Source organism: Helicoverpa zea, chromosome 22, assembly GCF_022581195.2.
Source record: "Helicoverpa zea isolate HzStark_Cry1AcR chromosome 22, ilHelZeax1.1, whole genome shotgun sequence".
Classification (NCBI taxonomy): domain Eukaryota; kingdom Metazoa; phylum Arthropoda; class Insecta; order Lepidoptera; family Noctuidae; genus Helicoverpa; species Helicoverpa zea.
Genome location: NC_061473.1, coordinates 4,100,938 through 4,128,879, shown reverse-complemented (window position 1 = coordinate 4,128,879; position 27,942 = coordinate 4,100,938). Strand labels below are relative to the sequence as shown.

The 27,942-nt window shown below is 41.0% G+C and overlaps 2 protein-coding genes across 2 annotated transcripts in view; one reads left to right on the top strand and one right to left on the bottom strand.

The window, feature by feature from the left end:
• The window catches only part of LOC124641489 (facilitated trehalose transporter Tret1-like), a 48,168-nt gene that overhangs the window by 15,972 nt on the left and 4,254 nt on the right, over positions 1 to 27,942 (bottom strand). Inside the window, exon 2 of the mRNA XM_047179557.1 lies at positions 13,671 to 13,825. Within this exon, the coding sequence (XP_047035513.1) occupies positions 13,671 to 13,752 (82 nt within the window). The 5' untranslated portion in view covers positions 13,753 to 13,825. The remainder of the gene's footprint in view (positions 1 to 13,670; positions 13,826 to 27,942) is intronic.
• Positions 14,372 to 16,123, top strand: LOC124641427. Its single transcript, XM_047179496.1, has one exon. It carries the CDS (start codon positions 14,372 to 14,374, stop codon positions 16,121 to 16,123), a length of 1,752 nt encoding a protein of 583 aa, XP_047035452.1.

The following is a 27,942-nucleotide window of genomic DNA, read 5'->3' as shown; positions in this document are numbered from 1 at the left end:
GTCAAACCGCAAAATATAGTGCGCAAAAAGTCCAGTAGACTTTTTTTTATAGCGATATCACGTTGCTTTGTCATACTTACGTTTTTGAAAATCACAAAAATTGGCAATAACTCGAAAAAAAGATGGCTGCAGTCGTGTCCCCACCCATTTATTTTATGTTTGCTTTACTCTAAGGCAGCTTCTTAAAATGCATTCCATGTCGTTTACTGTAAAGGACTTCTAATTTAAACCAATACTTTGTATTATTGAAAAAGATTGAACCCGATGCATTAAAAAAAGATCCTTTTATTTAGAGGGCAACACTTTCATCATCAAACAATATAAAACAATTTGCAGTTTAAAGATATCGTATTTTTAATTCATTCACTGTTGTAACTAAGCCTAGCCCAGGTTTATCAATAGAAAGAAAGTAAATTCTTAACGCTTATTCACAAGCTTGTAATATTTATGGATACAAAGCCATTCCGCTATGATTATGTAATGGCGTGCTAATCAGTACCATATTATCATAATATTATTGTAACAACCATTCAATAACTGCATAGAAACCTATGTTTATGCATACAACTCGAACTTGCCACATGTAGAGTGCATGCTTTACCCGCATACTGGAGACTAAATAGTTGGCCGCCAGTTGACCCGATGGTTGTCAATTTTATTTTTACCGACCCGCCCCGGCTTCGCACGGGATAACAGTATTTCTCCACTATTTAATGAATGTTATTATACATATAAACTTTCCACTTTAATCCCTCTATTTATTAAAACCGCATGAAAATCAGTAGCATAGTTTTGAAGATTTAAGCGTACAAAGCTATGTTCCTTTGTACACTTAAATCTTCTACGCAACGATACGATAAGGGGACATAGGGCACAGAAAAAGCGTTTGAAACTTTTTGTTATACTATGTAGTGATGATGATAAAGCGACTTGTTGCCAATCTATCTAATCTTTGGAATGTGCGTACTAACCTTCATCTTTGTACTGATTCATGAGCGCAAACAAACTATCGGCCGACTAAAAGTTTGCAGTGTGCAGGTAGGATTAATGACATTATTATTGATGGGCAATCTAAATATTAATGAACTTATTACATATAATTGTTATTGAGTCGTAAATATTTATGAGTTTAAGGAAAAGATGGAAATTATGCAGAGCAAATTAATCAGATCATTATAAATAGGTAATTAGTTAATTCGTTTCGATTTAATTAAACCGGTTTTAAATAAAGAGGTGAATCATCATTGCATTTTGACTACTGGAAGAATTTTCTAACGATTTTCTTTGAGGAAGGTAATCTCAGTTGTGTAAAAATTGCTGTGTCGCAATTTTCTGATCCCATATAGGTACATTATTTGTCCCAGGATTGATAACAAGTTTCCACGTTTAGCCTAGCCTAAGCTCCTTAAAACGATCACTTAAAACGAGTATCATATAGTATCAAAATAATTGGTTCCCAAGAACATTAATAATTCCAGTCAGCCATTACAAGCAAGCTGTTAGTATAAGCTAACTATGTCATTCGCTAAACTTATAAATATTACAGCTAGTTTAAATAATAATGAGCCTCGCTTGCCAGTCGTGTTTCTCTTACACCTGGTACATTGAAATACTTACGATATACTTAGTAAACCTAAGTATAGACCATGGAGGTTCCAGGTTGTAAGAATATGAAGCAGAACCTTTTTTGTTAGATACTGGCTTTGAGTAAGACAAGGCTGGCTGGCGATAGTTTAAAAACAGAAGGATTACGACCAAATTCAAATCAAGTATGGAGAGAACCGCAACTTGAATATGGAACAGTTTTGAAATGACTTCAAAATATTGAAAAAAGTTTCCATGCTTTGCTGGTTATGTTCCATATTTAAATTGTGCATCGAATTAAGACTTATAGAGCCAAGATAAACTAGTTTTCTCAAGCCTGCAAACTTGATAAAGAATTATAGACTAATAGATGGAAATATTTAGAAAGCAATTAAATAGATCTTTAATACAATGCTTCAAGATATCCAAACATATGTACATACAAACAATAGAAAAGGAATGAATTACACTCCATATCACGCTGCTTCAATTCAAAAGTACCACAAATTAAAAAAAAATACAAAAGTATTTTTATCGCAAAAATGCAATCGTAAGTCTGTAAATGAGCTACTCTGTAAAAAAGTGTAATTTTCATATATGGTAGTTTTGAATTGAAGCAGCGATCAGTTTCATAACGAGGCAGCGGCCATTGATAAAAAACCAATAAAACTTTATGATCGCCATGTTTTGGACCGTGTGACGTACAGACGATTGTAATTTGTTTCTATGTATATGTATTTGCATATGATGTCTTGGGATAAGTAGGTACTACAACAATAGAGAAGTAGTGCTTAGAAGTCATCTAGTAATAGTTGAAAAGTATATAATGGGAACCTATATACTTTGGTTGAGAAGAGAGATTAGATTTTTTCAAAGCTTAGTGGGATCACAGATTTTTGTATAAGAATCAATGTCGCGTTTCTGAGATTCTGATTTCTGAGGGACATTCATAGCGCAACGGGGTTTAAATCCGATACGACCGGAGAGAGATTAGGCGCAGGATTGATAGGCTTATCGTGCTCTCCTAAGCTCGTTGCCACAGTCTCAAGACGTCCACTCAACTGCTGAACAAAGCCTTACAAGATGAGGAGATTATTTGTAATTATTGCGACTATCAGCAAAGAGTTCGTTTTCACACCTTGGACTTTAAATGGTCATGTTATCATGTACGTACATTGACGTTCATTGGAACTTCCTTCCGCAAATACTTCGGATGTAGAAGGAACTTCCTGATGAGATGTTTCTCAGAAACCCATGTGGGTGCCTTGAACTATCAGGGTCAGCAACATTACTAACAAATTAATCTGAATATAATGCGCTGCTCTATTCTTCCCTAATCCGTGTTGACGATTTTAGATAATTTATAATACCTAAAACTATAAAGCTGAATTAATTTTTACTTCCACGCGTCCAACAACTACTGGACCGATGAAAATATATTTCGTTATTAGATAGCCCACTTAAGAGGACGAATTGGAATTTTTGGCGCCAAGGATCTCAATTTTTCTCAGTAAATACAAAACGGATCAAAATACAACTTGGTTACCTGAAAGTTCATGATATACACCTTATTTTGTTAGACGTAGAAACATGATTAGGTAACTTTTATAACAGAGAAAAATATATCAAACATACCTCTTTTTAAAAAGAGATTCACATATTACGGGCAAACGGGACCGATTTAAGCCTCTTAACTTTTTTAGTAGTTGAGTATATACATACTCTTTAAAATTGTAGAAGGAATTTTTATCAAATTATCATTTCTAAATAATAAAATTACAAAACCATTTTGTCGCTTACGACTTTTAGTTATAAGCTAGCGCGCGTATTGTTATCCTCGCCCCGCTCAGACGCTCCGACCCCTTTTGGCGCCTTAGATGCGCGTGCCGGTTATGGAATTATTGTTGACCAATTCGTCGCCTTAACGAGGAACACGTCTTTTTATTCGGGTGCTTTGCTAGCATAATCTATTTAGATTATATGTCAGAGTAACAAATAATAGCTACTATAACTCTTTCTCAATTTTAAGGAAGAAAGCAGTTTTATAAAGTAGGTTACTATGATAGCATTTGCCATTAGGTACTTTATTTTTAAAGCCTCGTAATTAATCCAAACCATAGCCAAAAATTACCAATTCACTTCCAGTATATAAATCTAAGCAAGTTTGTCTGTCCGTCCGTCCGTCAGTGAATATAAATTAGGGGTCCTCACAATGTTAGGCGTGATTTGAATCCTCAATGATATTTCCTAATAGCGTGCGAGTACTGGAGTGAAATCTTGTTTTATGAGACTGTAGAATGGTTTATATAATGTTCATCTAGTTTTCTGAAGATTTAACAGGTGGTTTTGCTATTTTTCGATGACATGTGTAGTGCTACAAATAATAATTAATGTTTCATATTAATCCTTAATATCCCCACTAATATTATAAATGCCAAAATAACTCTATCTGTTACGCTTTCTCGTCTAAACCACTGAACTTATTTTAATACAATTTAGTACAGAGATAGAGTTGACCTTGAGAAAGAACATAGGATAGTTTTTATCTCGGGCTTGAGGGTGCTTACATAAAGAAGCAGGTTTCCGGTACAGACAAACCTGTACGGGTAGGTACCGATCAGTGCAGGTATAATATTTCAATACAGTTCTATTCACTCACTTATAAAGAAACAGGTAAGTTGAAACAGGTAAACAACATTTATGTAAGCACCCTTACGAGGAATTCTCTTTTAAACGCGATATAACCGAACTCTAGGCGGGCGAAGCCGCGGGTGAAAGCTAGTGTATGATAAGTATGTATGGTAGTTACTAAATAGGAGCTGTGTTTAACGCGTAATATTCTAATCGCGAAAGTTTGACGTATGGATATTTGTTCCTCTTTCACGCCAACACTACTGAATATATTTTATGAAACTTAGAAGTAGCTTATACACCGGATAGCATAAAAGCGGTTGTGAAAAGTAGTTTTCACAGGAAACTAGTTAGAAGTACGTTTTTATTACATAATTATATTACTTTCAAAGCTTTTAAAATGTGACATCATTTCTAGAGCTTATTTAGTGAGTAATTGAGTAGAGGAGTGTTGCGTACGAACCTTTTGCACTGTGTAGACTGAAAATATGCAAATGAGCATGCTATTTGCCACCTTGAGATGCCATAATGACTGACTCATACAAGATGTAGCTTTTTTATTTTATTAATTAAGAATTTGAACTGCGTGAGTTATCTGAAATATTTATGTTATTGTTATCGGTACAAATGAATCATCGTTTATTAAGAATTATATTAACGTTAATTTCCGCATCTAAAGGTTATTGATGCAGAAGTGACCTTTATACGTAAATTAAGATTAACTTGGCTTGGCCCGGGTGCGCTATCATCTAAGTATGTATGTATTAAGTATGAAGTAGGTAGTTCAAGTCTTCATCTGTTGAATCAATATGTAGAATGAGCTTATTTTTTTACCCAGTCAACACAAGATTGAAAGTATTTTTAAGGTTCTTATGGGTACATAATTAAAGTGCTGCGCCTTTTATGGTATAAGGTTGGTCTGATGCTTCTATTGTATAATTGGTAAATGTGACAGTTGCCTTTATGAGAAACAAAAATGGTAAACTATTTTCGGGACGCTTTTAGTTCTATAGAACCGATCAGTAGGTACATTTAAAGTTGAAAATAAATTAAATAATTTAAACCCATGTTCTTTTATAAGTATGAAATTACTTATACGTTTTTATTTTAGTTTACCTATAGTTAAAGTTTTAGTTTTTAAACTTAGATTTACCTAAGTAATTATACTCGTGCATACGATCTAGCATATAATATACCATACAGGTCAGAGAATTATATAAATCAATGCAAAAAATTCCACCTTCAGTCACTTGTAAACCGACGCCGTTTAGCCGACTGTTCATTTCTACTCAAACTGCTGTCAAATGAAATTGACTGCCCTAATTTATTGCAAAAACTTAATTTCGCAGTTCCTCAAAAATCTGTTCGGTTTAACCCACCTATATCAGTCCCATTGTCATCTTCGAACTATAGGCAGAATACATATATGTTGCGAGCGAGCAAGGATTTTAACAAATTGTGTAAAGAGTACTCTTTTGACCCATTCAATACCAGGAGTGCTGTGGTTCGTAGGCAACTAAATCACGATTTTTTCAAAATTTAACCTTGTATTATGTAACTATAATTTTAATACCTCATAGACCAGCTGATTACCTAGCTTTAAGCGTGTTATTCCATTATTATCCGTGAAAACCTATAATTGGCTTTCTGTTTCTATATATGTTTACAACATTGTCTTGTATAGCCGTTGGTTTTCCAATAAGTAAATAAATAAATAAATAAATAAATAAATAATTACCATGTTATATAAAATATAGGTGATTAATAGCTCTGTGAGTTTATAAGTGGCCACTTACAAATAATTGCACTAGGTAAGTCACTGATGACAAAACAAAAGAAGTCCGAATGGTTCCCAGAATAATTACCGATATGCACATTATTTTGTAGTTACTTAGTAAAATAAGAGCCATCGTTAACATATGATTTTATGAAGATTATTATGATAATGGAAGGAAAGTATTCACACGTGTAGTTTTAACATTTTTATTGTTGGTGGCTACATATGTATTGTCAGCGGTCTCACTGGTACTCAATGGGACATTCAAATTTCATGGGCGTAATAAAAGAGAGCAGGACTTATTTTAAGCAGACTTATTTTTGATCGCACAGGGTCTGGATGTTATTTTATGACTGACACTAGAGTTCAACCAATCGCCAAACCCAAACTGGAATCTTTTCCGCCAGTTTACCGTAAAAGCGTAAAAAAAATTTCTCGAGTTCACGTTTCCTATTCAGAGAAATTGCGAGAAAATTGACGGACACCATAAAAAAATGGAATATATCCGTACACCATAAAGAACATCTAGATAGTAATGGTTCTATTTTTAAAATACATACACCATATACACCTGATGTTAACTTTTTTATGATGTTTGTATCCTGTGTCATTATAAAACCAGTGCAAACTGCAGAGAGACGATAAAACAATTGTTTTACAATGAATAGAATCAATGATTGTCTGCGATCAGTTTTTTGTGTGTTTATGTACATACAGCAAAAACGTGGCACATCACTCTTTTATAATGTACTTGACATGTAATCTCATATTTTTTTATTGTATTTTTGAAAATAAACACACAAATGTTAGCGCTGTCCTATTCACCCAACCATACTCTTTCAACGTAAACTACAGAGGGGGAGCCACAATTTTAAAAATCTACACGATATTTGAATTTCAAAAAATCAATACACTAAATTCCTGTCCCTAAAGATTACATTTTTACATAATAAATCCAGCAACTTAAGACATACAAGCTTCTTGAACGCAACTTATCTTCCTACGTATCTACTTAGCAAAACAGAAATGGTGTAATCTTCTCTCTAGCACAATATATAAATGGCGCAATAAGCTTTCAAAACAATGGCGGATAAACCCACAACATATTGTAGTGATGTGACAAGTTCCCACAAAAACATGGACAATATATCGATATGTAGACAATGACCCACTCCTTCACGCTGCACCCACAATTAAATACAGAGTCATCATCTGATGGTCACGAAATACATGTACCTTATTTATAGTTAAACGAAGCCAAAAATAAACCTAAAATGCAGTAGAATTTAGATTTTCTGTAATTAGGGAAGGAACTGTCTCCAGAGATGAGATACAGGCTAAGGTTAGCCACCTAGTTTAGGAGGCAAAGCCTCTGTGTATTATGTCATATTGTGGTATCAATAAAGAATTGTTATTATCGGTAATTCTTAAGCTAAAGCGGATAAACAAAAACCGCATCACGTTGAGAGGTGGCAAGCTCCCACAAAAACATGAACGATCGATATGTACGATAAATGAACACAAGACACTTATGATATATCAGTTAGCTCCAATCAATGTGACTGGTTCGATCGAGTCCTAGCAAGGTCAAGCAGATTTGTTCCGAGTTTCGACCATATGCATACCTTATGATTGGTCCTATGCATACTCTAGCTAGATGACTAGACCAACAGGTTAAAACTACTACGACTATTATTTTTATTATTTCCTAAAGTTAAGCGTGCAAGGTGAACCGAATCATTTAAAATGTCTGATTCATGTGTTTCTTCCTGACTAAAAAAGCTCGATCAAATTGACGGTTGACTAAAAGTTTGCAGTGTCCGGGAGTTCTAATTACTATTTAGAATTTATGTCTGTTCTTTTTCCACAATAGCAGAAAATCCTATCCAAAAGCCATCGAAGTAAAATAATCATCATTGTGAATCATCGATTTAAGCTTTTTATGAGCTCTCAGATAATTTTGAGACGTTGAGTTTTTTATAGTTTTGATTGTTAAAAAAAATATTCATAAAAATTGTCCCTTTTTCCACTTAAACGCATATGTCCACTTAAAATTAAATTCCTTCCTTCCGAAGCCACACACACGGTAGCCGGACTTCGAAGTCACGTGCCTCCAACAAGATGTGCGTTCCAGATCCACATTATCTAGGATCTGGTGATTAAAACTGGTGATATTGCAATTACTCTACATGACAGTTAAGTGGTTATAATTAATTAATCATAGACTGTAGCTGTCGTGGCATATCTTGGTCCGATATTTATTGCGCCCACGTTACCCGAGAGGATTACATTGCACGTGCTTCCCAGCCTGTATGCATAGTACTTACAAAGAATGCATGCTTTCTCACCAATGGGTAAAATTAATTTCTCCCTTTTGAAGATACAGACAGTGAAAGAATGCTCTGTTTACACCACAGAGGATTTTTTCATCAGAGAAAGATTTTTGACAAACTACTATGTGAAAACGATTCTATGTTTTTTTGGTCTATACGCATCTTTACATATGGGTGAACGACAAGAATGTTAACCTATCCTTGCAGTTATAAAAATGTAGACTTTTTTTTTTAACGACGTCAAAAATCATCAAATGATCCCTCCCGGTGTGGGTTAGCAGCGGTGAGGGAGTGTCAGACTCTTACTGACTAAAAACCGTCGTGTTCCGTCATAGGCCTTTTATGTACCAGGGCCGCGGTATCTCTTTCGAACAACCCGCAGCCCCGATAAAAAATGTAGACTTATACAAACTTAGCAATAATTAATTTAACGTAAGAAACTTACGTTAAATTAACGTTTCATTAAAGTTTTATAAAGAGGTCCCTGCGTGTTCCCTTTGTCCTGACACTCCTCTGCGCGGGACTCCATACCATTATTTACTTAGGTACATTAGTGATGATCAAATGATCGCCAATGCAAGGGTTCACGTGGTATATTTACACCTATTCAAAACTACTTATCTTTCAGTATCTATGTGCTAAATAATAAGTATATTATTAACAACATGCAAATGCAAACAAATTGTATATAAAATGTTGCAAAACCTGCGCATGAGTTAGTTCTCTCGAAAGCTGAGAACTGGTTCCTTCATACACGCGGCGCGGTGACATCGGGGAGGTCAAACGAGTTCAAACGAGACTTAATTTACTATCTTAGTTGTTGCTAAACATTGGCGAATACCACCAATGGTATGCCAACATCTTGACCTACCATCTCATCTCATCATCTCCCGAGCCTTTTCCCAACTATGTTGGGGTCAGCTTCCAATCTAACCGAATGCAGCTAAGTACCAGTGTTTTTCAAGAAGCGACTGCCTATCTAACGTCCTCATCCCAGTTACACGGGCAACCTAATACCTGTTAGTAAGACTGGTGTCAGACTTACTGGCTTATTCTGACTACCCGTAACGACTACGAAAGATGTTCCAATGACAGCAACACCAGTTTTAGGTATCTCTGTACCAACATCTTGACCTACCATTGATGAGAGAAAAATCTCTAAGAGCTTCTGGCTCTTGGCTACTAGCCGCAGGATTCGATCGATCATAAGGTAAAACAACGCTTGACGCCCTTGTCCTTTCAGTCGTCCGATAGTCTGTTTGGGCTTATAAATCATTATCAAGATGAATGATAGTACCCAAATCTGTCCAGTCTACAGTTTGCGGAAGCGCTTAGCTTAAGGTCTTAAATAAATCTGCAAAATATGGATTTTTACAGCCGTTAAATAGAACAAAATTACACATTAAATGGTCTCTTAAGTCTAAAACGTTTGTTTTTTCAACTTTACTATAGTTGTCTTTGAGACAATTTACATACAAGTAATTGTACAATTTAACTCAAAGTTTACAGGTTAAGTACTTACCTATTTATAATAATCACTGTTATTATTTTAACTGCAGGTTGAAGTTCGGTTTTTACCTTAGTTTTTTGTGAAGGAAACATTGGACACATCATCTTGACTGTATTGAAGTTTTTTCAAAAGTCTTAGCTATGAAGAGTGAGTAGTGAGTAACATATACTTTAGGGGTATTGTGTACCCACAGAAGAAGGAAAGATAGTGGAGATGTCATAAGGAAGGTAGGTCAAGCACCTTCTTGTAGGTCAAGCAACGTACGGCAGGCAAAATCAATTACTAGAACGAAGCGTTCTAGTAATTGATTTTGCCTTGTTACTAGAAAGAAACGAAACTACTCGTGTAAACTTTATCAGTCATTAATTATCGGGATGTCAGAAGTCAGACACCACCGTCAGAGATTCAGAATTACGTGATTACGTCACTTTTAATTAGTTGCGTCATAATTTAATTAATGTTGCTAATTGGATTTTATGTAAGTGCTGTAGTGTCCTGTGGTCCATGGGTCCATTTGGATTGAAAAGATAGAAAATATCGATTGTACTTACAATATTTTGATAAAAACTTGCAAGGTAAGTATAATAATTATGCTCGTCACAAATTATAGTTTAACTAGCCGTTTTCTCGGAGTTTCACCCGCGTCCCGTGGGAACTACTACCCGTAACGGGATAAAGTATAATCTATATTACTCGGTAAGAATGTATTTTTCCAACGGTGAAAGAATTGTCTAAATTGGTTCAGTAGTTTCGGAGCCTTTTGGGATACAAAAAAAAAAAACAAACAAACAATAAAAATGTTTCTTCCTTGTTATAATAGCATAGACCAAAAACGATTTTTGAAAAGGTCCTGTGAATTCGTAATGATGGTTTTAAAACAAAATATTCAAAGCCTGGTATCCACAGGACTGGAAATAATAGAAAAATGTCTTTTGTACGGAATGTTCTAAGAGACTATTACATAATATCACATGTAAGCACATGTGTGAAGTGTGTCTGTAGTAGAAAAGAGAAAGTTTGTTTATGTGATCTTATCTTAAGAATTGGAGGCCTAATTTGAATAATCCCCTCGCCATTGCATAGCGCAATTGACTAGCTTACTGTTTCTCGCAGTTTCACCTGCCTTCTAGTTTACTACTTATTATACCCAGTGAAAATATAGCCTTTAATAAATCAAAGATTAATAAACGCTGAAGTTATAAGGACTTTTTTAAGTAGGTGTGCTGAGCTTCTAAGTGTATCCGTTGCATTAAAGTCTTTTCTCTTCACAACCATATCAAAATTATATAATTTTCATGAGTCATCCTCAGTCGACGTCAAGTAACATAGGCAACTCGATAGATAAAAATAAAACATTCCATAGAACAAAATACAAAAAAAAATATTCCGCATATCTGTCAATCAATCAAATCTATGTCACATAACATAACACATTATCATGAACAATTTTTTAAACACACATTTAAAAAAAATAGTTAAAAAAATTGTTCATGAAAATGTGTTTTGTACGAAATTTTACAACTCGTGTCAATTATATAAGAGTACAAAGCAAAGCACACTGCTGAAAATAGTCGGCCAACAGTTGACCCGATAGTTGACAAAAAAAATCTTTAAAGAGATCTTGATTCCAATCAAAGTTTTCAGTCGGTCTGATACCGGCTAAATACCTGATCTTTCTAATGTGCGTAGAATCATCGGCACGGATCTTTAGCACTGACCTTCACCTGCGCAGAAGTGATTTATTAGCAAAGAACCAATCCCGAGTGACGGCTATGACGCGATGCGCTGCGGGCCAATCACCGCTTTAGCCCGCCCCCGTGCCTCACTTCATACCACAAAAGGGACCCAATAAATTAATTCTGTGCAGGTGAAGGTCAGAGCTCAAGATTCGTGCCGATGATTATACTATTATTCATTCATCATAATACTGATTTATGAGCCCCGAACAAACTGTCGGCCGAATAAAAGTTTGCAGTTTGCGGATAACGGTACTCGATCACGTGTAAATAATTGCCTCGGTGTTGTTGACAACAATTTGTGGCACTAATTGGCTTTTGTCCGTGGCAATGGTGAAAGAGTATTTCGACATGGATGATCCGGGTTCTAAATCTTATTCAAGGCCTATTGTGAAAACTGTAAAGACATGACAACGCCAGTCTATGGAATACCTACTTATGTAACATGTCATTTATTGTTTAAAATACAATTGAACTTTTGTTTATACGACTCTTCTGCTAGTTGTATTTTGCATGCATAAACTGTATCGATCGGAATTTCGATAGTTTAGGATTTGGGTTCAGTTAAACAACTTCTGGTTCTAGACGTTAGACGATAGATAGTAAAGCAACCCTTCTATGTATACTAAACTATATTATAGTCCCTACCCACTTATTTTGTTATCGTCCGTGCTTTGAAGAGTTAAGGTTAAGCTTTTGGTCCTGTACAGATCAGTCTACGGTCGCGTCGACTTGCTGTTTCATTTCATAAGAGAGCGAGGGAATTCCCTATTCCTTAAATTAGTGCGTGCACGTACGCTTCCGCAGTATAATAGATTATGTTATGAGCAGATGAAAACAGCCACCACAACCGAAAATGGATCTTGATGTTACTGCTATTCGTCATCTCGACACACTTAACTCCCTACGAATGTGTCTAGTGAAACTCAAAATTTGAACATTTATCATGTCGTCAACTCGACACGTCAAGATTTTGATTCATGTCCAGTTAGTGAAACTAAAATTATACACTTTTTATGTTTTCGCCAACTCGACACATTTTAGCATTTTACCCGAATTCAAGATAAAAGTACAGTCGACCACATTCATTTTGTGTCAATATTCTGTCTAAAGTATTGTGCTACTTTGTCTTACGTCTCAACATATTTACTACTGCATATTTTTCTGTATATGGTCAATTTTAATGTAACACTAACATAGAGCAGTAACAAAACTGTCACTATCAAAACATACGTGACAGTATCGTTTCCAGAGAGTATGACGTCACTATACAATCTCAGTAACAACTTTATCCCTTCTAATATTATAAATGCGAAAGTAATTTTGTCTGTCTGTCTGTCTGTCTGTTAGCTATCACGTCTAAACCACTGAACTGATTTTAATAAAATTTGGTACAGAGATAGTGTTGACCTTGAGAAAGAACATAGGATAGTTTTTATCCCGGACTTTTGAAGAATTCTCTTGGAACCGCGATATAACCGAACTCTACGCGGGCAAAACCGCGGGCGGAAGCTAGTACGTATATATATAGGTATGTAAGTATTGTCGGAATGTTGTCGAGTAAGGAGAATGTGCTGTTGTTGCGACCTATGTCAATACAGGTGATCATATCTTTGTGTGGCTTTGTTTGTATGTGTTGCTGTGGCATGAAGTTTTATGGGTTAATATTAGTAGACTGTCTCTTTTTTAAATCTCGCTTATAAAAATCTTATTAGTTCGTATTCATAATATCTCCGCTACAATAGTGGTAGGTTATGTACTTAGCTAGTCGTTGTCGTCACAGCGGAAAACTGTCTACTGCTGAATAACGTCTCAACGAACGGGAATTTGCCCCTACTCACGGTGCTGGGCAAGTGGAGAGCGATGTTAGTATAAAAAGAGTGTCATATTTGAGGAAACATCCAATATTTCATAGATTTTTATGAAACTATAGTTACAAAACATTTTAATCTTCTGGGGTAACTTAAACCCCCTTTTCTAAAACACTTCTTTCTTTCATTAAGTCAACTGGATCACCTCTTTTTATAAAAGTTCATTCTTCATCACAATCTTCATATACCATCAATATTAACAATAACTATATATAGTTTCCAACTCACCCATAGTAGCCATGATGAACTGGTTGACAACTCCTCCATGCTTGAGCCTGGCAACCCACTTCACGGGCAGAACACCCAGCATGGTGCGTGCGCGCCTCTGCGCTGACGGAGTTAGGAAAGACTGTGGTCAGGCCTGCATTCTCTGGGTGAAGATACTGTAGAAGGAAGAAAGGATTTTTGTAAATAGCTGTTAAATATTTAGTTTAGTTATTAAATAAATAAATATTTATATGTAAATATGGTATGGTACGATGCCCAGCAGAGGGACGATAAAAAGGCTGTAACTGCAACTGCATAGGTATATACAACATTATGTTTTACATTTCCAGCTCTAGCTATAATCTGCCGTCAAAAATCATTAAATAGACAGGATAGGTACAGTTCAATTGGGGGTCCCCCCACAGCGTTGACTTCCACGTAGTGACCCCTGGGCAACGCCGCGCCTGACCACCGTAACGGAGTGGCAGGCCGGCGGCTAACGAACGCTGTGCGTCGAAACGGTAAAGTCGGTAAAGGTTTCGATACTGTCGGTGGCAATGCCACGTCTTCCGAGGGCCGCCTCCGGGCGCTGTCTCCCCAAAGGCCCTTCTCAGGGCCAACCCAAAGGCCCTTCTCAGGGCCAACCCAAAGGCCCTTCTCAGGGCCAATCTCGAGATGCTTCGGCATCAGAGACCAGCCGCGCACCATCTGCGGCTAGTCTCATGAGAGGTAATGATCTCGTGTCGACCGACCTGTCCGACACGGAGTCAGAAATGAGTGGAACGAACGGTGTCGCAACCCGCCAGACGAGGAAGAGGGCCTTCCTCAAGCGGGGCTCCGGAGGCTCTTCGGACGCAGCCGAAAAGCCCGCCAAGCGGGCGGTATTAGAAGCCGACGACCGGCCAAGCAGAACCAGCGCCAGCCACGGAGTCTCCAGTGTCCTTTATGCGGAGCACTCCGTGGAGGAAATGGAGCGCATGGCTCTGGAGGATCAGATGGAGATCCTAGAGGTGGCTTCCAAGTCCTCTAATCTGAAGGGGACCTTCCAGAAGGCCCTGAAATGCCGGGCAGCGAACTTGCTCGGCATTGTAAAGGAGTTGGCGCAGCGCACCACCTCCGATGAGACGCGGCAACTGCAGGCGAAGGTGGATCGCCTGCAGAAAGAGGTGACCGCGCTGCACGCGCGCGCTGCCGAGCCCACGACTCGGCCTGAGGGGACGGACTCCTCTAACCTTGAGGATATCATCCGCAAGGTGGTCATGGAGGAGAGGGCCTTCACCAGGGCCTGTTTTGCCGGCATCAAAGACCGGCTCCTGCCGGAGACGCGGCTACGCCCTCCACTCGCGGCGGATAAGGCGCCCGGACGAATGCCCATTGCACCGGGGCCCTCAACGGCTCCAGCCCAGTCGGAGCCCCAGGTGCTAAAGACCACCAAGGGCAAAGGAAAGGGCAAGAAGACCTCACCAGCCCCGACTACCCAGACGGTCCCTCTCGAACCGGTGAGGGAAGACCCTATGCTGCCCTCCACCACCCCTTCCAACCAGCCTTGGATTAAGGTGGTAGCGAGGAAGCGGAAGGGGAAGAAGTCGGCTCCTGAGCCCCCTGCAGCCAAGCCTGCAGCCTCAGAGGACAAGAGGAGGAAGCTCGCTCCTCCTCCAAGAACCGAAGCCGTGGTAGTCACGTTGACTCCAGAGGCAGCGCAACGAGGGGAGACGTACGAGTCCGTACTGCGGCGGGCTCGTACAAACGTCGACCCTGCGGAACTTGGAGCTGGCCGAGTCACGTGCCGGAAGACCCAAACGGGGGCTCGTATCTTCGAGTTCTCGGGGGCGCAACGCGGCACCAAGGCGGACCTCTTCGCGACGAAGCTCCGAGAGGCTGTCGCGGACACGGCCAAGGTTGCGAGGCCCGTCAAGTGTGTGGCTCTAGAGGTGACCGACCTTGACGACTCGGTCACGCAAGAGGAGGTGGTGGCAGTGGTTGCAGCGGCGGGGGGCTGCCCCGTCGCATCTGTCAAGGGCCGAGCCATTAGACCTGGCCGCAGGGGTATGGGCACTGTGAGACTAGAGTGCCCGGTCGTAGCTGCCAAGGCGGTTTTGGCTAAGGGTCGCCTCCCGGTCGGGCTGAGCTCGGGTGGGGTCCGAGTGCTTGAAGATACGCCGATGCGCTGTTTCAAGTGCCTCGGCATCGGGCACACCCGGCCTCTCTGCCCGTCCAATGCCGAGCGTGGGGAACTATGCTTCCGCTGCGGGAAAGGGGGGCACAGGTTGGCCTCCTGCGAGGCGGCCACCACGCATTGCGCAGTATGCGCTGCCAGTGGTCGTCCAGCCAACCACGTGATGGCGGGCAAGGAATGCCGACCGCCACCAAAGAAGGGCAAACCGCAGGCGCCGTTGCGGCCTGCCGCTGCTGCCGCCACTGAAACTCCAGTTCCAGTGCCGGCCACCGAGGGAAGCGCGATGAACACCGACTGATGGCTGGGCATCGAAGACGTGTTCTTCAAGCGAACATCAACCACTGCAGAGCAGCCCAGAGCCTGCTGGTCCAAACCTTTGCGGAGTGGTTGGTGGACGTGGCGGTTGTCGCCGAGCCGTACTCTGTCCCTGGCAGCTGGTTGGGAGACGACAACGGCTCGGTTGCATTGGTGGCGCGGTCTTCCACGGACTCCCCTCCCCTCTCGCTCTTAGAGAGAGGACCGGGATACGTCGCCGCCGCGTGGGGGGACATAGCCCTTGTAGGGGTGTATTTCTCTCCAAACCGCCCTCTCACAGACTTCGAGAACTTTCTCGAGGTCCTCGCCAGGGTGGCAAGCGGAGTGGTGCAGCACCGGGTGTTGGTCATGGGCGATTTCAACGCAAAATCTGTGTTATGGGGTAACCCAGCCACCAATGCCCGAGGACGAGAGGTGGAAACCTGGTTCATGTCGTCCGGTCTGTCCCTGCTGAATAGGGGGACAGTTCATACCTGCGTGCGGCGGCAGGGGGGCTCCATCGTGGACCTCGCCTTTGCCTCCCCTTCTTTGGCGGCCTGTGTAGTGGACTGGCGGGTGGAGCTGGTGGAGACGCTGTCAGACCACCGATACGTGCGGTTTGATGTTTCCACCCCGGGCTCCCAGGGGACCCAGGAGGGTCGGTCGCACTTCCCGCGGTGGGCGCTCTCCCGCCTTGACCGGGAAGCCGCCGTGGAGGCGGCGTTCGTCCAGGACTGGCTGTCGCCTCCTGTTGTAGTCCGGGATGTGGACGCCACAGCGGTCCAGTTAAGGGTCTCCCTGACCGAGGTGTGCAACTCTAGCATGCCTCGGTCTCATCGTCCACCTCCTAGGCGTGCCGTTTATTGGTGGTCGGAGGAGTTGGGGTATCTACGGGCCGCCTGTGTGGCAGCCAGGCGGGCCTACACAAGAAGCCGGCGGCGGCGCATTCGCGACCTCAACAACGAGGACCGCCTCTATGCAGCCTACATAGAGGCCAAGTCGACGCTGACAGCGCGAATGGGCACAGCCCAGGATCGCGCGAGGGCGGAAATGTTTGAGGGTCTGGACATTGATCCCTTTGGGAGGCCGTACAAGGCGGCATGCAACAAACTGCGCCCGTACGGTCCTCCAGTTGCCGAGACTCTCGAGCCGTCGTTGCTGGATGGGGTGGTCCAGTCCCTGTTTCCACGCAGGGACAACTTCACTCCACCAAAGATGAGCGCCCCGCGAGGTGCAGCTCCGTCAGCCGAGGAGATCCCGCTGATTACGCAGGACGAGGTGGAAAGGGCAGTTTCCTGCCTCAGGGGTAAAAAGACGGCCCCAGGTCCGGATGGCGTCCCCGCAAAGGTGGTGGCCATCGCCACATCCCAGATGGGAGAAAGGTTTCGGGACCTCTTCAGTGCGTGCCTGACGTGCGAGGGGTTCCCGAAGCCATGGAAGGAGGGCCAATTGTGCCTTCTTCGGAAGGAAGGGCGGCCGGCGGACTCCCCATCGGCATACCGACCCATCGTTTTACTAGATGAGGTCGGCAAAATGTTCGAGAGGATCCTCGCCGCCCGAATCAACAGACATCTGAGCACAATCGGCCCGGATCTAGCGGACGCTCAGTTCGGTTTTCGAGCTGAGCGTTCGACAGTTGACGCCCTGTCCCGACTAAAAGACCAGGTGAGGGAGGCGATGGATGCGGGAGACGGACTGTTGGCTGTGTCATTCGACATAGCCAACGCCTTCAACTCCATTCCCCACTCCACCATACTGGAGGCCCTCCGCTTCCACGGGGTGCCTCCGTATTTGCGGGGACTTTTGGCGGACTACCTGAGGGACCGCACAGTCCTCCTTGTGGACAAGACGGGCCAGCTCCGACGTTACGGCGTCGAGTCCGGTGTCCCACAGGGTTCTGTTCTAGGGCCGCTCCTGTGGAACATTGGATTCGACTGGCTTTTGCGGGGCAACCTCCCCCGTGGCACGTCTGTCATTTGCTATGCAGACGACACACTTCTGATGCCCGGGGGAGAAATTTTGGAGAGGCGGCCAGCTTGGCCTCGGCGGGCGGTTCACTAGTGGTGGACAGAATCTCCCGCCTAGGGCTGACGGTGGCGCTGCAAAAGACCGAAGCCGTGTTCTTCCATGGGCCCCGGCAGCACCAACCGCCTGACGCTCATATACATGTGGAGGGTGTCCGCATTGGGGTACAGCCCCAGATGAAATATCTGGGCATAGTCCTCGATAGCAAGTGGCGCTTCAACGCACACTTCAGTGGCTTGTCGACGCGCTTGATGAGGACCGCGGGCGCCCTCTCATGGCTCCTCCCGAACATCGGGAGGCCCGGCGACCATTGCCGGCGTCTGTACGCCGGCATACTCAAGAGTATGGCCCTGTACGGGGCCCCGATCTGGGCAGACTCACTGTGCGGTCGGAGGAACGCCGCTGCCATCCGAAGGCCACAAAGGGCCATTGCACAGCGGGTGGCGAGGGCATACCGCACAGTGAGCTTCGCGGCGGCGTGCGTTCTGGCGGGAGCCCCTCCTTGGGAACTCGAAGCTTGGGTGCTCGCCAGAGTGTACGACTGGACGGCGGCGCAAAGGGCGCTAGACCGGCACCCGGACCCGATCGAACGGGAAGAAGTGCGTGAGGAGGCGAGGGAGGCAATCACTCGGCACTGGGCCGAGGACCTTGCCTCGTCAACGTTCGGTCGCCGGACGCTGGATGCCATCGGGCCTGTCCTGGATGGATGGCTCGATCGGCGACATGGCTGCCTCTCAATGCACCTGGTGCAGGTGCTGTCCGGGCATGGCTGCTTTGGAGCGTACCTGCACCGGATTGGGAGGGAGGAGACCCCAAAGTGCCACCATTGTGCAGCCGAGGTGGATACGGCAGAGCACACACTGGGGGTATGCCCATCGTGGGCTGAACCCCGCCGCGCCCTGGTGGCAGTGGTCGGGGATGACCTCTCGCTCCCCAGTGTGATTGGTGCCATGCTGGGAGGTGAAGAGGCATGGGACGCGGTGGCCTCCTTCTGTGAGGACGTCATGTCACAGAAGGAGGCGGCGGAGCGCTTGCGGGAGAACGACCCTCTCGCAGCGCCGCTCCGCAGACGAAGAAGGGGTGGAAGACGGCGAACACAACGTCCGTCCCCATCCGCCCCGGGGGGTGATCAGCGGGCGACAGGCGCGGGGGTGCCACCGCCTGCATTACAAGGATCGCCCCTTGTGCTCCGGCCATAATAGGGACCTCTCCCCACTGGGGGGAGACATGAGGGGCCTGCCGTGAGGCGGGCAATCGCCGGTGGGGGACTGGATGCCATAGATTCCCAGACCCCCTCCACTCAGGCGAGGTCGGAGTGCCGCTGGGCCTTTTTAGTGGGTATACCGGGAACGTCGTTACCGGGGAGTCCCACATACCCCTCTCCCGTCCCCCGACGGGAAGGGCATGCGTAATAGCATTTTTTACCCAGCGACAACAAAAAAAAAAAAAAAAAAGGTACAGTTCAATTAATTCTTTGTAGTATCTAAGTACTAGCTTCCACAGCAGTCTTACAGCTTTGCATCTACCTTCAAAGCACCCTATTGCATTTGAAAACTTTTCGTTTCCTTGTCCTAAACAGCTTAGCAATTTGTTAGTGTCCCAAACGTAAATATAAAAAATAATGTACTCTCAGATTTATTGTGTTCAAAATGTTTGTAAGTCTTTGCTCCTCTCAATACTTTTATATCTGAGGGTTTTACCTCAATTTTGTCCATTTAACCAAACGTTATCCGTGGGTTAACATCTATTTGTCTATCCTCACTGTTGTACCCAATGTGTCCTTGCGTATGACCCACATTTCGTCACAATCCTTCATTATAAACAAATGAAGGTCTTTTATTTAACATGACAACCATATTTGGACTACATTGAACCATGCAAATGAACACAAAACATAACGAGATGACTAGTTTGATAATTTTCCGTTTCCGTTCTATTATGGGCGGTCGAAATTAAATTAGCAAGTCGTCAGCGGCTTGCGTACAATTAGATCATTTTAACAATGTGTTCATTGTTTTAGAGTAATTTTATGACCTTTAATTGTACTTAGAATACCACCACACTGCAGACCGTTCACCGAAAGTTGACCCGATGGATGGCAAAAAAAATCTCTTGATTGCAATCAAAGTTTTCAGTCGGTCTGATACTAGCTAAACTTCTGAACTTTGTAATGTGCGTATTACCATTCATCTTCATACTGATTTATGAGTTCAAACAGACTATCGGCCGACTACAATTTTGCAGTGTGCGGGAGCTCTTAGGTAGGTATATGAGTAAATAGTGATCAAATGATGGCATGAAAAGAATCGACATACAACTATTGTGTGCTTAGTGGCTAATTTAACACTTTGATCGACATATTGTGTGCACAATGCAAAAATTTATGTCATCAGTGACTCCATAGCGGCCAAAAATGACCTTCAATGATGGCTTGGTTGGTAGAACTTAAACAATTGACATTATCGCAAAAGGTTTTATTCCAAAGTTGGCTTGTTTGTTTGCTTGTTTATTTGCTTGCCTGAACGGTCTAATCTCAGGAGCATCTAATCAGATTAGAAAAGATCTTTCAGTATTAAATAGACTGTTTATCGAGGAAGGTGCGCGGAGTAGTTCCCGTACAGCGCAGGAGAAACTGCAGGCGGAAGCTAGGGTTGACATGAAGCTCATTTATCCCGAAACAAACCTATACTACTAATCGTCCCCGAAAGTATTAATTAAAACCGTTTTTAGTAATTAAAACTATCCCCATAACTTTAAAGTTTGTAATACAAACTACAGTTATAACCAGTCTTTGTTATCAAAAGAACCAGGTAGTACATTCTAAGCCCCATAAATCCTTGCTAAGCCAATTTTGATCAAGGTCTTACAAAGTGACACGCCGTTCACTCCACGTTAATGCATTATATTTTATGCAGCTATTGAGATAATAATGTCATACAGACTGCATTGGATTATATTGTTAACTGGTAAAAACTGGATTTGATAAAGCACGAGTAAAACCTTAGAAACAAAGGAATGAATGAATACCTAGTCAAATTGATTTCTCAGCTGCATCCGGTGAGACTGGTAGATCCAACATAGTTGGGAAAAGGCTAGACGAATGATGAAATTGAGAACTTTAAAGTTTGATGTCTGCTACATACGAGCAGCATACCTTCCTGCACGTATCTATCACAATCAAAAATCATTCCAAGCGATCCTTTCATTTGAAATAATTTCCACATGAATATACAGGTGAAGTTGGCTGCTGTAGATTTGATAACAATTAATAACTATGAACATAACATGACTAACTGACGTCATGCAATAGTTTGTTCATACATTTTGACTGTACAGCTGTCTCTGTAGTACTCAACTTCAGACCAGCAAAGTTCTGTAAATTCAAAGTTTACTTAAACACCACTAATCTTTAAAAAGTACACTAATTTGAATTTTAAATAATTTTCATAAAAGTTAAAATGACACTCATTTAATCAGAAATCACTAATCTTTATCAAGACAGATTTCAAGTACACATGATGTTCAAGCTTATCATCTGTCTAGTACGAACCAATGTTAGAGGTCACGTCGGAACTCATTATATCTTAGACGCGTACGCAAAATGATACAAGGGGAGATAAGGCGAGCATTTGAAAATGTGTTAATTAGTTATGATGTATATTTGAGAAAAAAAAAATGGGATAGCATTTGCCAGATTTTGATGAGCAGTGATTTGGAAGTTATTATGGAGTCTCAAGGTGTCTTTTCTGTATCCAGCCTTGGGTCTGTATCTACGAGATATTTTTCTCTACAGATTTTGTTAATTATAGTTTTAAAAGTAAACTTAATAACAAAGATAAGTCCTAATAGCGGAAAAGGGACGACAAAAAAAAATTCGTCGTTTTTTTATCACCGAAGACAGAAAATGAACTTATGTGACAACATCACAAAATTACAATGCGCAATGTGAAAGATACGCACGTCTTCTCAACAGCCAATCACACGCGCCCATTCAAATCAATGTCAATCATTGTTTTCAGCATTCCAGCGATGAGTCACGGCATTTTCTCAACATTTGCTTACAACATGACGGTTAGATAACAATTTATAAGCAATTAATCATAGAGCACTAGATACATGCGCAAATCACGTCTAAGGAGTATGATAATCATCGCATCTCACTTGGCAATAGATAATAGAGCACAGAGTTGTAAAAGAGGTCGCATTACAAACGTTTGAAAAAATAAAGTGTTCTTATTTTGAAATATTCTTCGAATTTCGAATGTAGGTCGGGTAATTATTAGTTCTTGAGACTTTCAAGGGAACTGAGATAGAAAATTAGCTTGCCTTGATATTATTTTTAGAGTTCCTTGTATTTCATTGACCACCCCAGTTTTCTAATATATTTTTAAGTTTGTGGTGTTAATAGTTGATAAACGGAAACTTCCTCTTCCTTTCTTTTATCTATCCTAATAGGTATATTAATTAGTGTCACACTCCTAGCTTAATCAAACTCGCAGTTGTTACTTAAAGTTTTTTCACTATTCTTCTATAAAAGCTACACTTGTATGTACTAGGTATTTAATTCTTTCTTTAACATAATCATACTCGGTGCACCATAGTACCATAGTCTTACTTACGTAGTACCTAACTATTTAATTATATGTGATCTTACCATAAGGTATGCATATGGTCGAAACTCGGAACAAATCTGCTTGACCTTGCTAGGACTCGATCGAACCAGTCACATTGATTGGAGCTAACTGATATATCATAAGTGTCTTGTGTTCATTGATCGTGCATATCGATATATTGTCCATGTTTTTGTGAGAACTTGCCACCTCGCAACGTGATGCGGTTTTTTATACTATCGACCATGGTATAGAATTAATTTGTTTGGTTTCATCCAATTAAAATAAGTAGTATTTTTTTGTGATGGGATACCATCAGATGACCCGATGTCCTGATGTGGGAGTAACGGGAAGGAGTATCAGACTTTGACGGACTAAAAAAGACTTTGTTCTTTCCGGAGTCTTCTGTCTACCAGGATGAAGCCATTTAGCTACTGTGTGCCTTATAAGTTACTACGTAAGTTCTATTTAACTTCAAACATTTCACTACCTACTTATTTTACATCCAATTTCAATCTAAGTAACTCCTGCATTCTTAATATTAGCACAATCTCATTTTGCCTAGTCTTTGTCCCACAATGTTGGGTTCTTCTCGTCTAAACGGATGCAGCTGGGTACCAGTGTTTTACATGGAGCGACTGCCTATCCGACCCCCTCAATCCAGTCACCTATGCAACCCGATACCTCTTGGCAAAACTACTTTGTTGCTTTCTGCCTTCTGACTACCCGTAATGACTGCCAAAGATGTTCAATGACAGTCAGGACATACAGTTTATCGTGCCCTCCAAAACACGGAAAACTCATTATGACAAGACGGTCACCCATCCACGGACAACCGAGAAAGGTATAATAGAATGTATTTATTAAGACTTATAGTGGAAATGACTTATGTTATCAGAAGGAACGTGCCATTGTTACGAAGCGGTTTGCACTCGATATAATACCAACTACATATTATGTGAACAAAGATATTCCTATGCGACACGTTTTTACTCACGAGGAAGGTAAATTATTCCAGAATATAATTTTAAAATGATGGCTACGTATGATGTGGTTCTTAGGTTAATGGTAATATTAATAAATTGTTTTGTTTTCCTTGTAAATGTACTAAAATTCTGAAGATGCGAATTCTAATCTATACTAATATTATAAAGCTGAAGAGTTTGTTTGTTTGTTTGAACGCGCTAATCTCAGGAACTACTGGTCCGATTTTAAAATTTCTTTCGGTGTTAGATAGCCCATTTATCGAGAAAGGCTATAGCCTACTTTTTATCCCGGTACGGGATGTCGTTCAAACGGGATGCGGGTGAAACTGCTGGCAGAAGCTAGTAATATATAAATGCTTCTTGTTTGTGTTTCGTTCTCATTTTATTTGGGATCGTAATGGGTCTTTCTATTCCATTATTTTGGCAGCCACCTCCTTCACATTAGAATGTTTTTTTGACACGTCGAAAGATATAAATTGCATTTTTCTTACACTAACGTTAATTAGTGAAATATTAAATCACTTAAGTAAGTACATACAGGAGGCATCCACATGATTTATTTATGATAAGATTGCCAACAGAGGCTGCACAATTACATCAGTCAGTGTAAGTAAATTCTTTTACGGGATAGGTAAGTTCGTTGTGGTTCGCTCTCAATTAGCGGACCATCATCATCCTCCGAGCCTTTTTCCCAAACTATGTTGGGGTCGGCTTCCAGTCTAACCGGATTCAGCTGAGTACCAGTGCTTTACAAGAAGCGGCTGCCTATAGTTAGCGGACCATATCAAACACATATCATCATTCATTGCCTACTAATAAAACGAAAACAATACAGTAATAATAAAATAATATAAGAATAAAGAACACACTGTAAAAGAAGCTCCCATAAAAACCAACAATACCTCTCGATATGGTCATAATCGATAGTGGAAGTCAAATAAAATCGATTGAACACAATTCATCGAATGAATCGATGGTATCGAGAGATTTACGACTGGTCGTACCTGTCTCTTTTAACTGCGGTTATATTTTTGCACCTTACGTTTTATGGTTGGTTGGTGTAGCAATGATGAATAACTATAGCTGTTTCCCCGTGGCTGCACTCGAGTCTCGTGGGAAATATTGCCCGCTGACGGATAAAATGTAGCGTATGTTCCTTGAGGATAGTGTAGTTCTGTGACAGTGAAATACATAGTTTTTCAAATTGGTTCGGTACAAAGTATAGGATCGTTTGGGAAACAAGCAAATAAAATATGTTTTCTCTTTATTATATTCGTATGTATTACTAGCTGCTTCCCGTTGTTTTACCAGCGTCCTGTGCTACTTCCCTTAGACGGATAAAACATAGCCTATGTTACTCGGGAAGAGTGTAGCTTTCCAAGTGTAAAAGATTTAGTTCAGTAGTTTCGAGGCTTCCATTTAAAGTACAAACAAACAAGAAAATGTTTCCTCTTTATCATATCAGTATAGATGTATAGATTACTAGCTTCTGCCAGCGGTTTCACCCGCATCCCGTGGGAACTACTTCCCGTACCGGGATAAAAAGTAGCCTATAGCCTTCCTCGATAAATGTGCTATCAAACACTTAAAGAAATTTTCAAATCGGACCAGTAGTTCAACTCTTCAGCTTTATAATATTAGTATAGATAAACGTGATTATTATTATGTGATCGTGTATTGTCATGCAGTGTAACTAAGATGATTAATACACTCATTAACATTAAAATATGTAATTGTTCTAATACATGTAAATAGGTGATAAGTAATAATATGAATTGTTGAAGTACGACACGTTCCTGTGTTATCTATATTTACTAGTACTATTGTAATAACAATAATTACTGAAGAGAGGTTTGTTTGAGACAACTAGCTTCCGCCCGCGGCTTCGCCCGCGTATAGTTCAGTTATATCGCGTTTCCAAGAGAATTCTTCAAAAGTCCGGGATAAAAACTATCCTATGATCTTTCTCAAGGTCCACTCTATCTCTGTACAAAATTCTATTAAAATCATGTCAGTGGTTTAGACGTGAAAGCGTAACAGACAGACAGACGCATTTACAATATTAGGCCTGAAGAATAGCAAAGCTGAAGTGGCAATGGGCAGGGTACATAGTTCGCAGAACAAATGGCTGATGGGGAAGAATTTTTCTGGAGTGGCGTCTACTAGATAGACAAACGATCTGGACAATAAGGTCGCCGGGAAGTAGTAGATGCGGATTGCTGAAGAACGAGCGAAGTGGCGAACCTTGGGGAAGGAGGGCATTTGTCCCGCAAGTGGACGTCTTTCGGCTGACTTGACCATTAATCTATGGAGTTAAAAAGTAGTAATTCGTGTGTAAAAATTGTTTTACCAATTTGTGTCAAATTCCTAAAGGCCGAATACTGAAACTTCAACCATTATCCTCACACTTACGTCTTACATGTTCTACAAGAGAAATACTAGAACTTAAGTAACGTTTGAGTATTTCGAGGTACTTATACCTATTGATTCATATTAAACAAATCACTGTAGAACCCAGATAACATATAAGTGCTTACATATTTTAATCTTCACCTTGACTATCTGTTACACATAATGAGTGCTATCAGTCGCCATATCTTGGTAGCAGATGACAGATTACACCCGTATGTACTTAGTGCAGCATCCGAATCATAGCGTAGATAGATAGATAGATGCTCTCGGTTTGAATATAGGAAAGATACCTACAAACGAACATCCTTATTGCTCGATTGCCAAAAAGGGTCATTTAGATTAAAATGTGACCAGTCTTGAGTCTTGACAAAGGTGACCCGGGTTGAGGAAGATAGGCAGTCGCTCTATGTAAAGCACTGGTAGGTACTCAGCTGGCTCTGGTTAGACCGGAAGCCAACCCGACATAGTTGGGAAAAGACTAGACAGATGACTCGATCGTCATGTAAAGATTTTTTTTTGTTTTATTATGACTATTCTGTAATTTACAGAATAGGTAGGTACTTAATTTGTCACATTGTGCATTTTTTGCTGAATTGTTGATGGTTATTGTTAACACGGTTTTTTTATATGTTTGTTTTTTGTCCATGTTATTATTTCGTGGAAAATCATAGTTTAGTTTATGCGTCATACCAATCTATTTAATTTTAAATTTTAAATAGGTACCTACTTTGTTGACATTTTAGAAGAAACTGAATGTAAAAAAGTCTTGTAACATTGAGTCCCTTTATTATACTGGAATATACTATATTGGAATTATATACCTAGCTTACTTTACAATTTTATATCCATGTTTTCAATACGTTCAACACAAGGCATACAATTTTAAGACGAAATAAAAACAGGTTAGCCAACATTATAATCCTATTAATCCATTAACAGGTTTGTTCGAAAAAAGAACGCTGGGAAGAATTCTTAAGAAGCAGGTGTCACCTGCATTTAAAAAAAATAGTGTGTTCCTTTTTTGAACTTCAAAGGTTTGAATTTTGCTTTGTCAATATTATAATGGGGCTTTACAAATGTTCCCAGTGGGGTCTCTTTTTAATAAAATGTCCGGGAGTTTTGGGTAGGAATAAAGATTGGACTTTGTACCTTCTTGTGCCACATCTGGGCGCATACAATGTTTGGCTTTGACATAGTTAATTTGAATTGACATAATAATGCAATGGTTATGAATGAGTGTAGCTAGCTAGAGGTACTTACAATGAAGGTAGAATGTCTGGTTGTCGGAATGTAAACAGCGAACAGTGACCAAAACAGAGTCGTTTTACTTATGATTACCAAGTTGGACTTTAATGAATGTTTTCTGAAGGAGTTTGTCTGAACGTTATTATTATTAATTAGGTAATACCTAAACATGTTTTAAAAATATGGACCTTACTGTATACCTACTGTAAGTATGTATATATTTAGGTATATACCACACCGATTCATAAAATAACATACCTACTTAAAAGTAGGTGTTTATTATTTATTTTTCACAGAGTCAAATAGTCCGCCAGTAGTTCAATGAATTCACAGCAAATTGACAATGATTCTGAAAACATTTTCAAGTAAACAAATAGGTACTCATTAATTCCGACTGTATCTCTGTCTACCCGCGATAATAACTTGTGTAAACTCGACATTCATATTTGGAATGACACTGTTCTTAAAATAAAAACAATTTAGACAATTTTAAAGATAGAACAGACGAAATATAAATAGCTCTGGGTGGTTGACATTAATCAGAC

Coding starts and splice junctions, on each gene's coding strand:
- LOC124641427 (XM_047179496.1), top strand. CDS start 14,372: ATGAGAGGTAATGATCTCGTGTCGACCGACCTGTCCGACACGGAGTCA.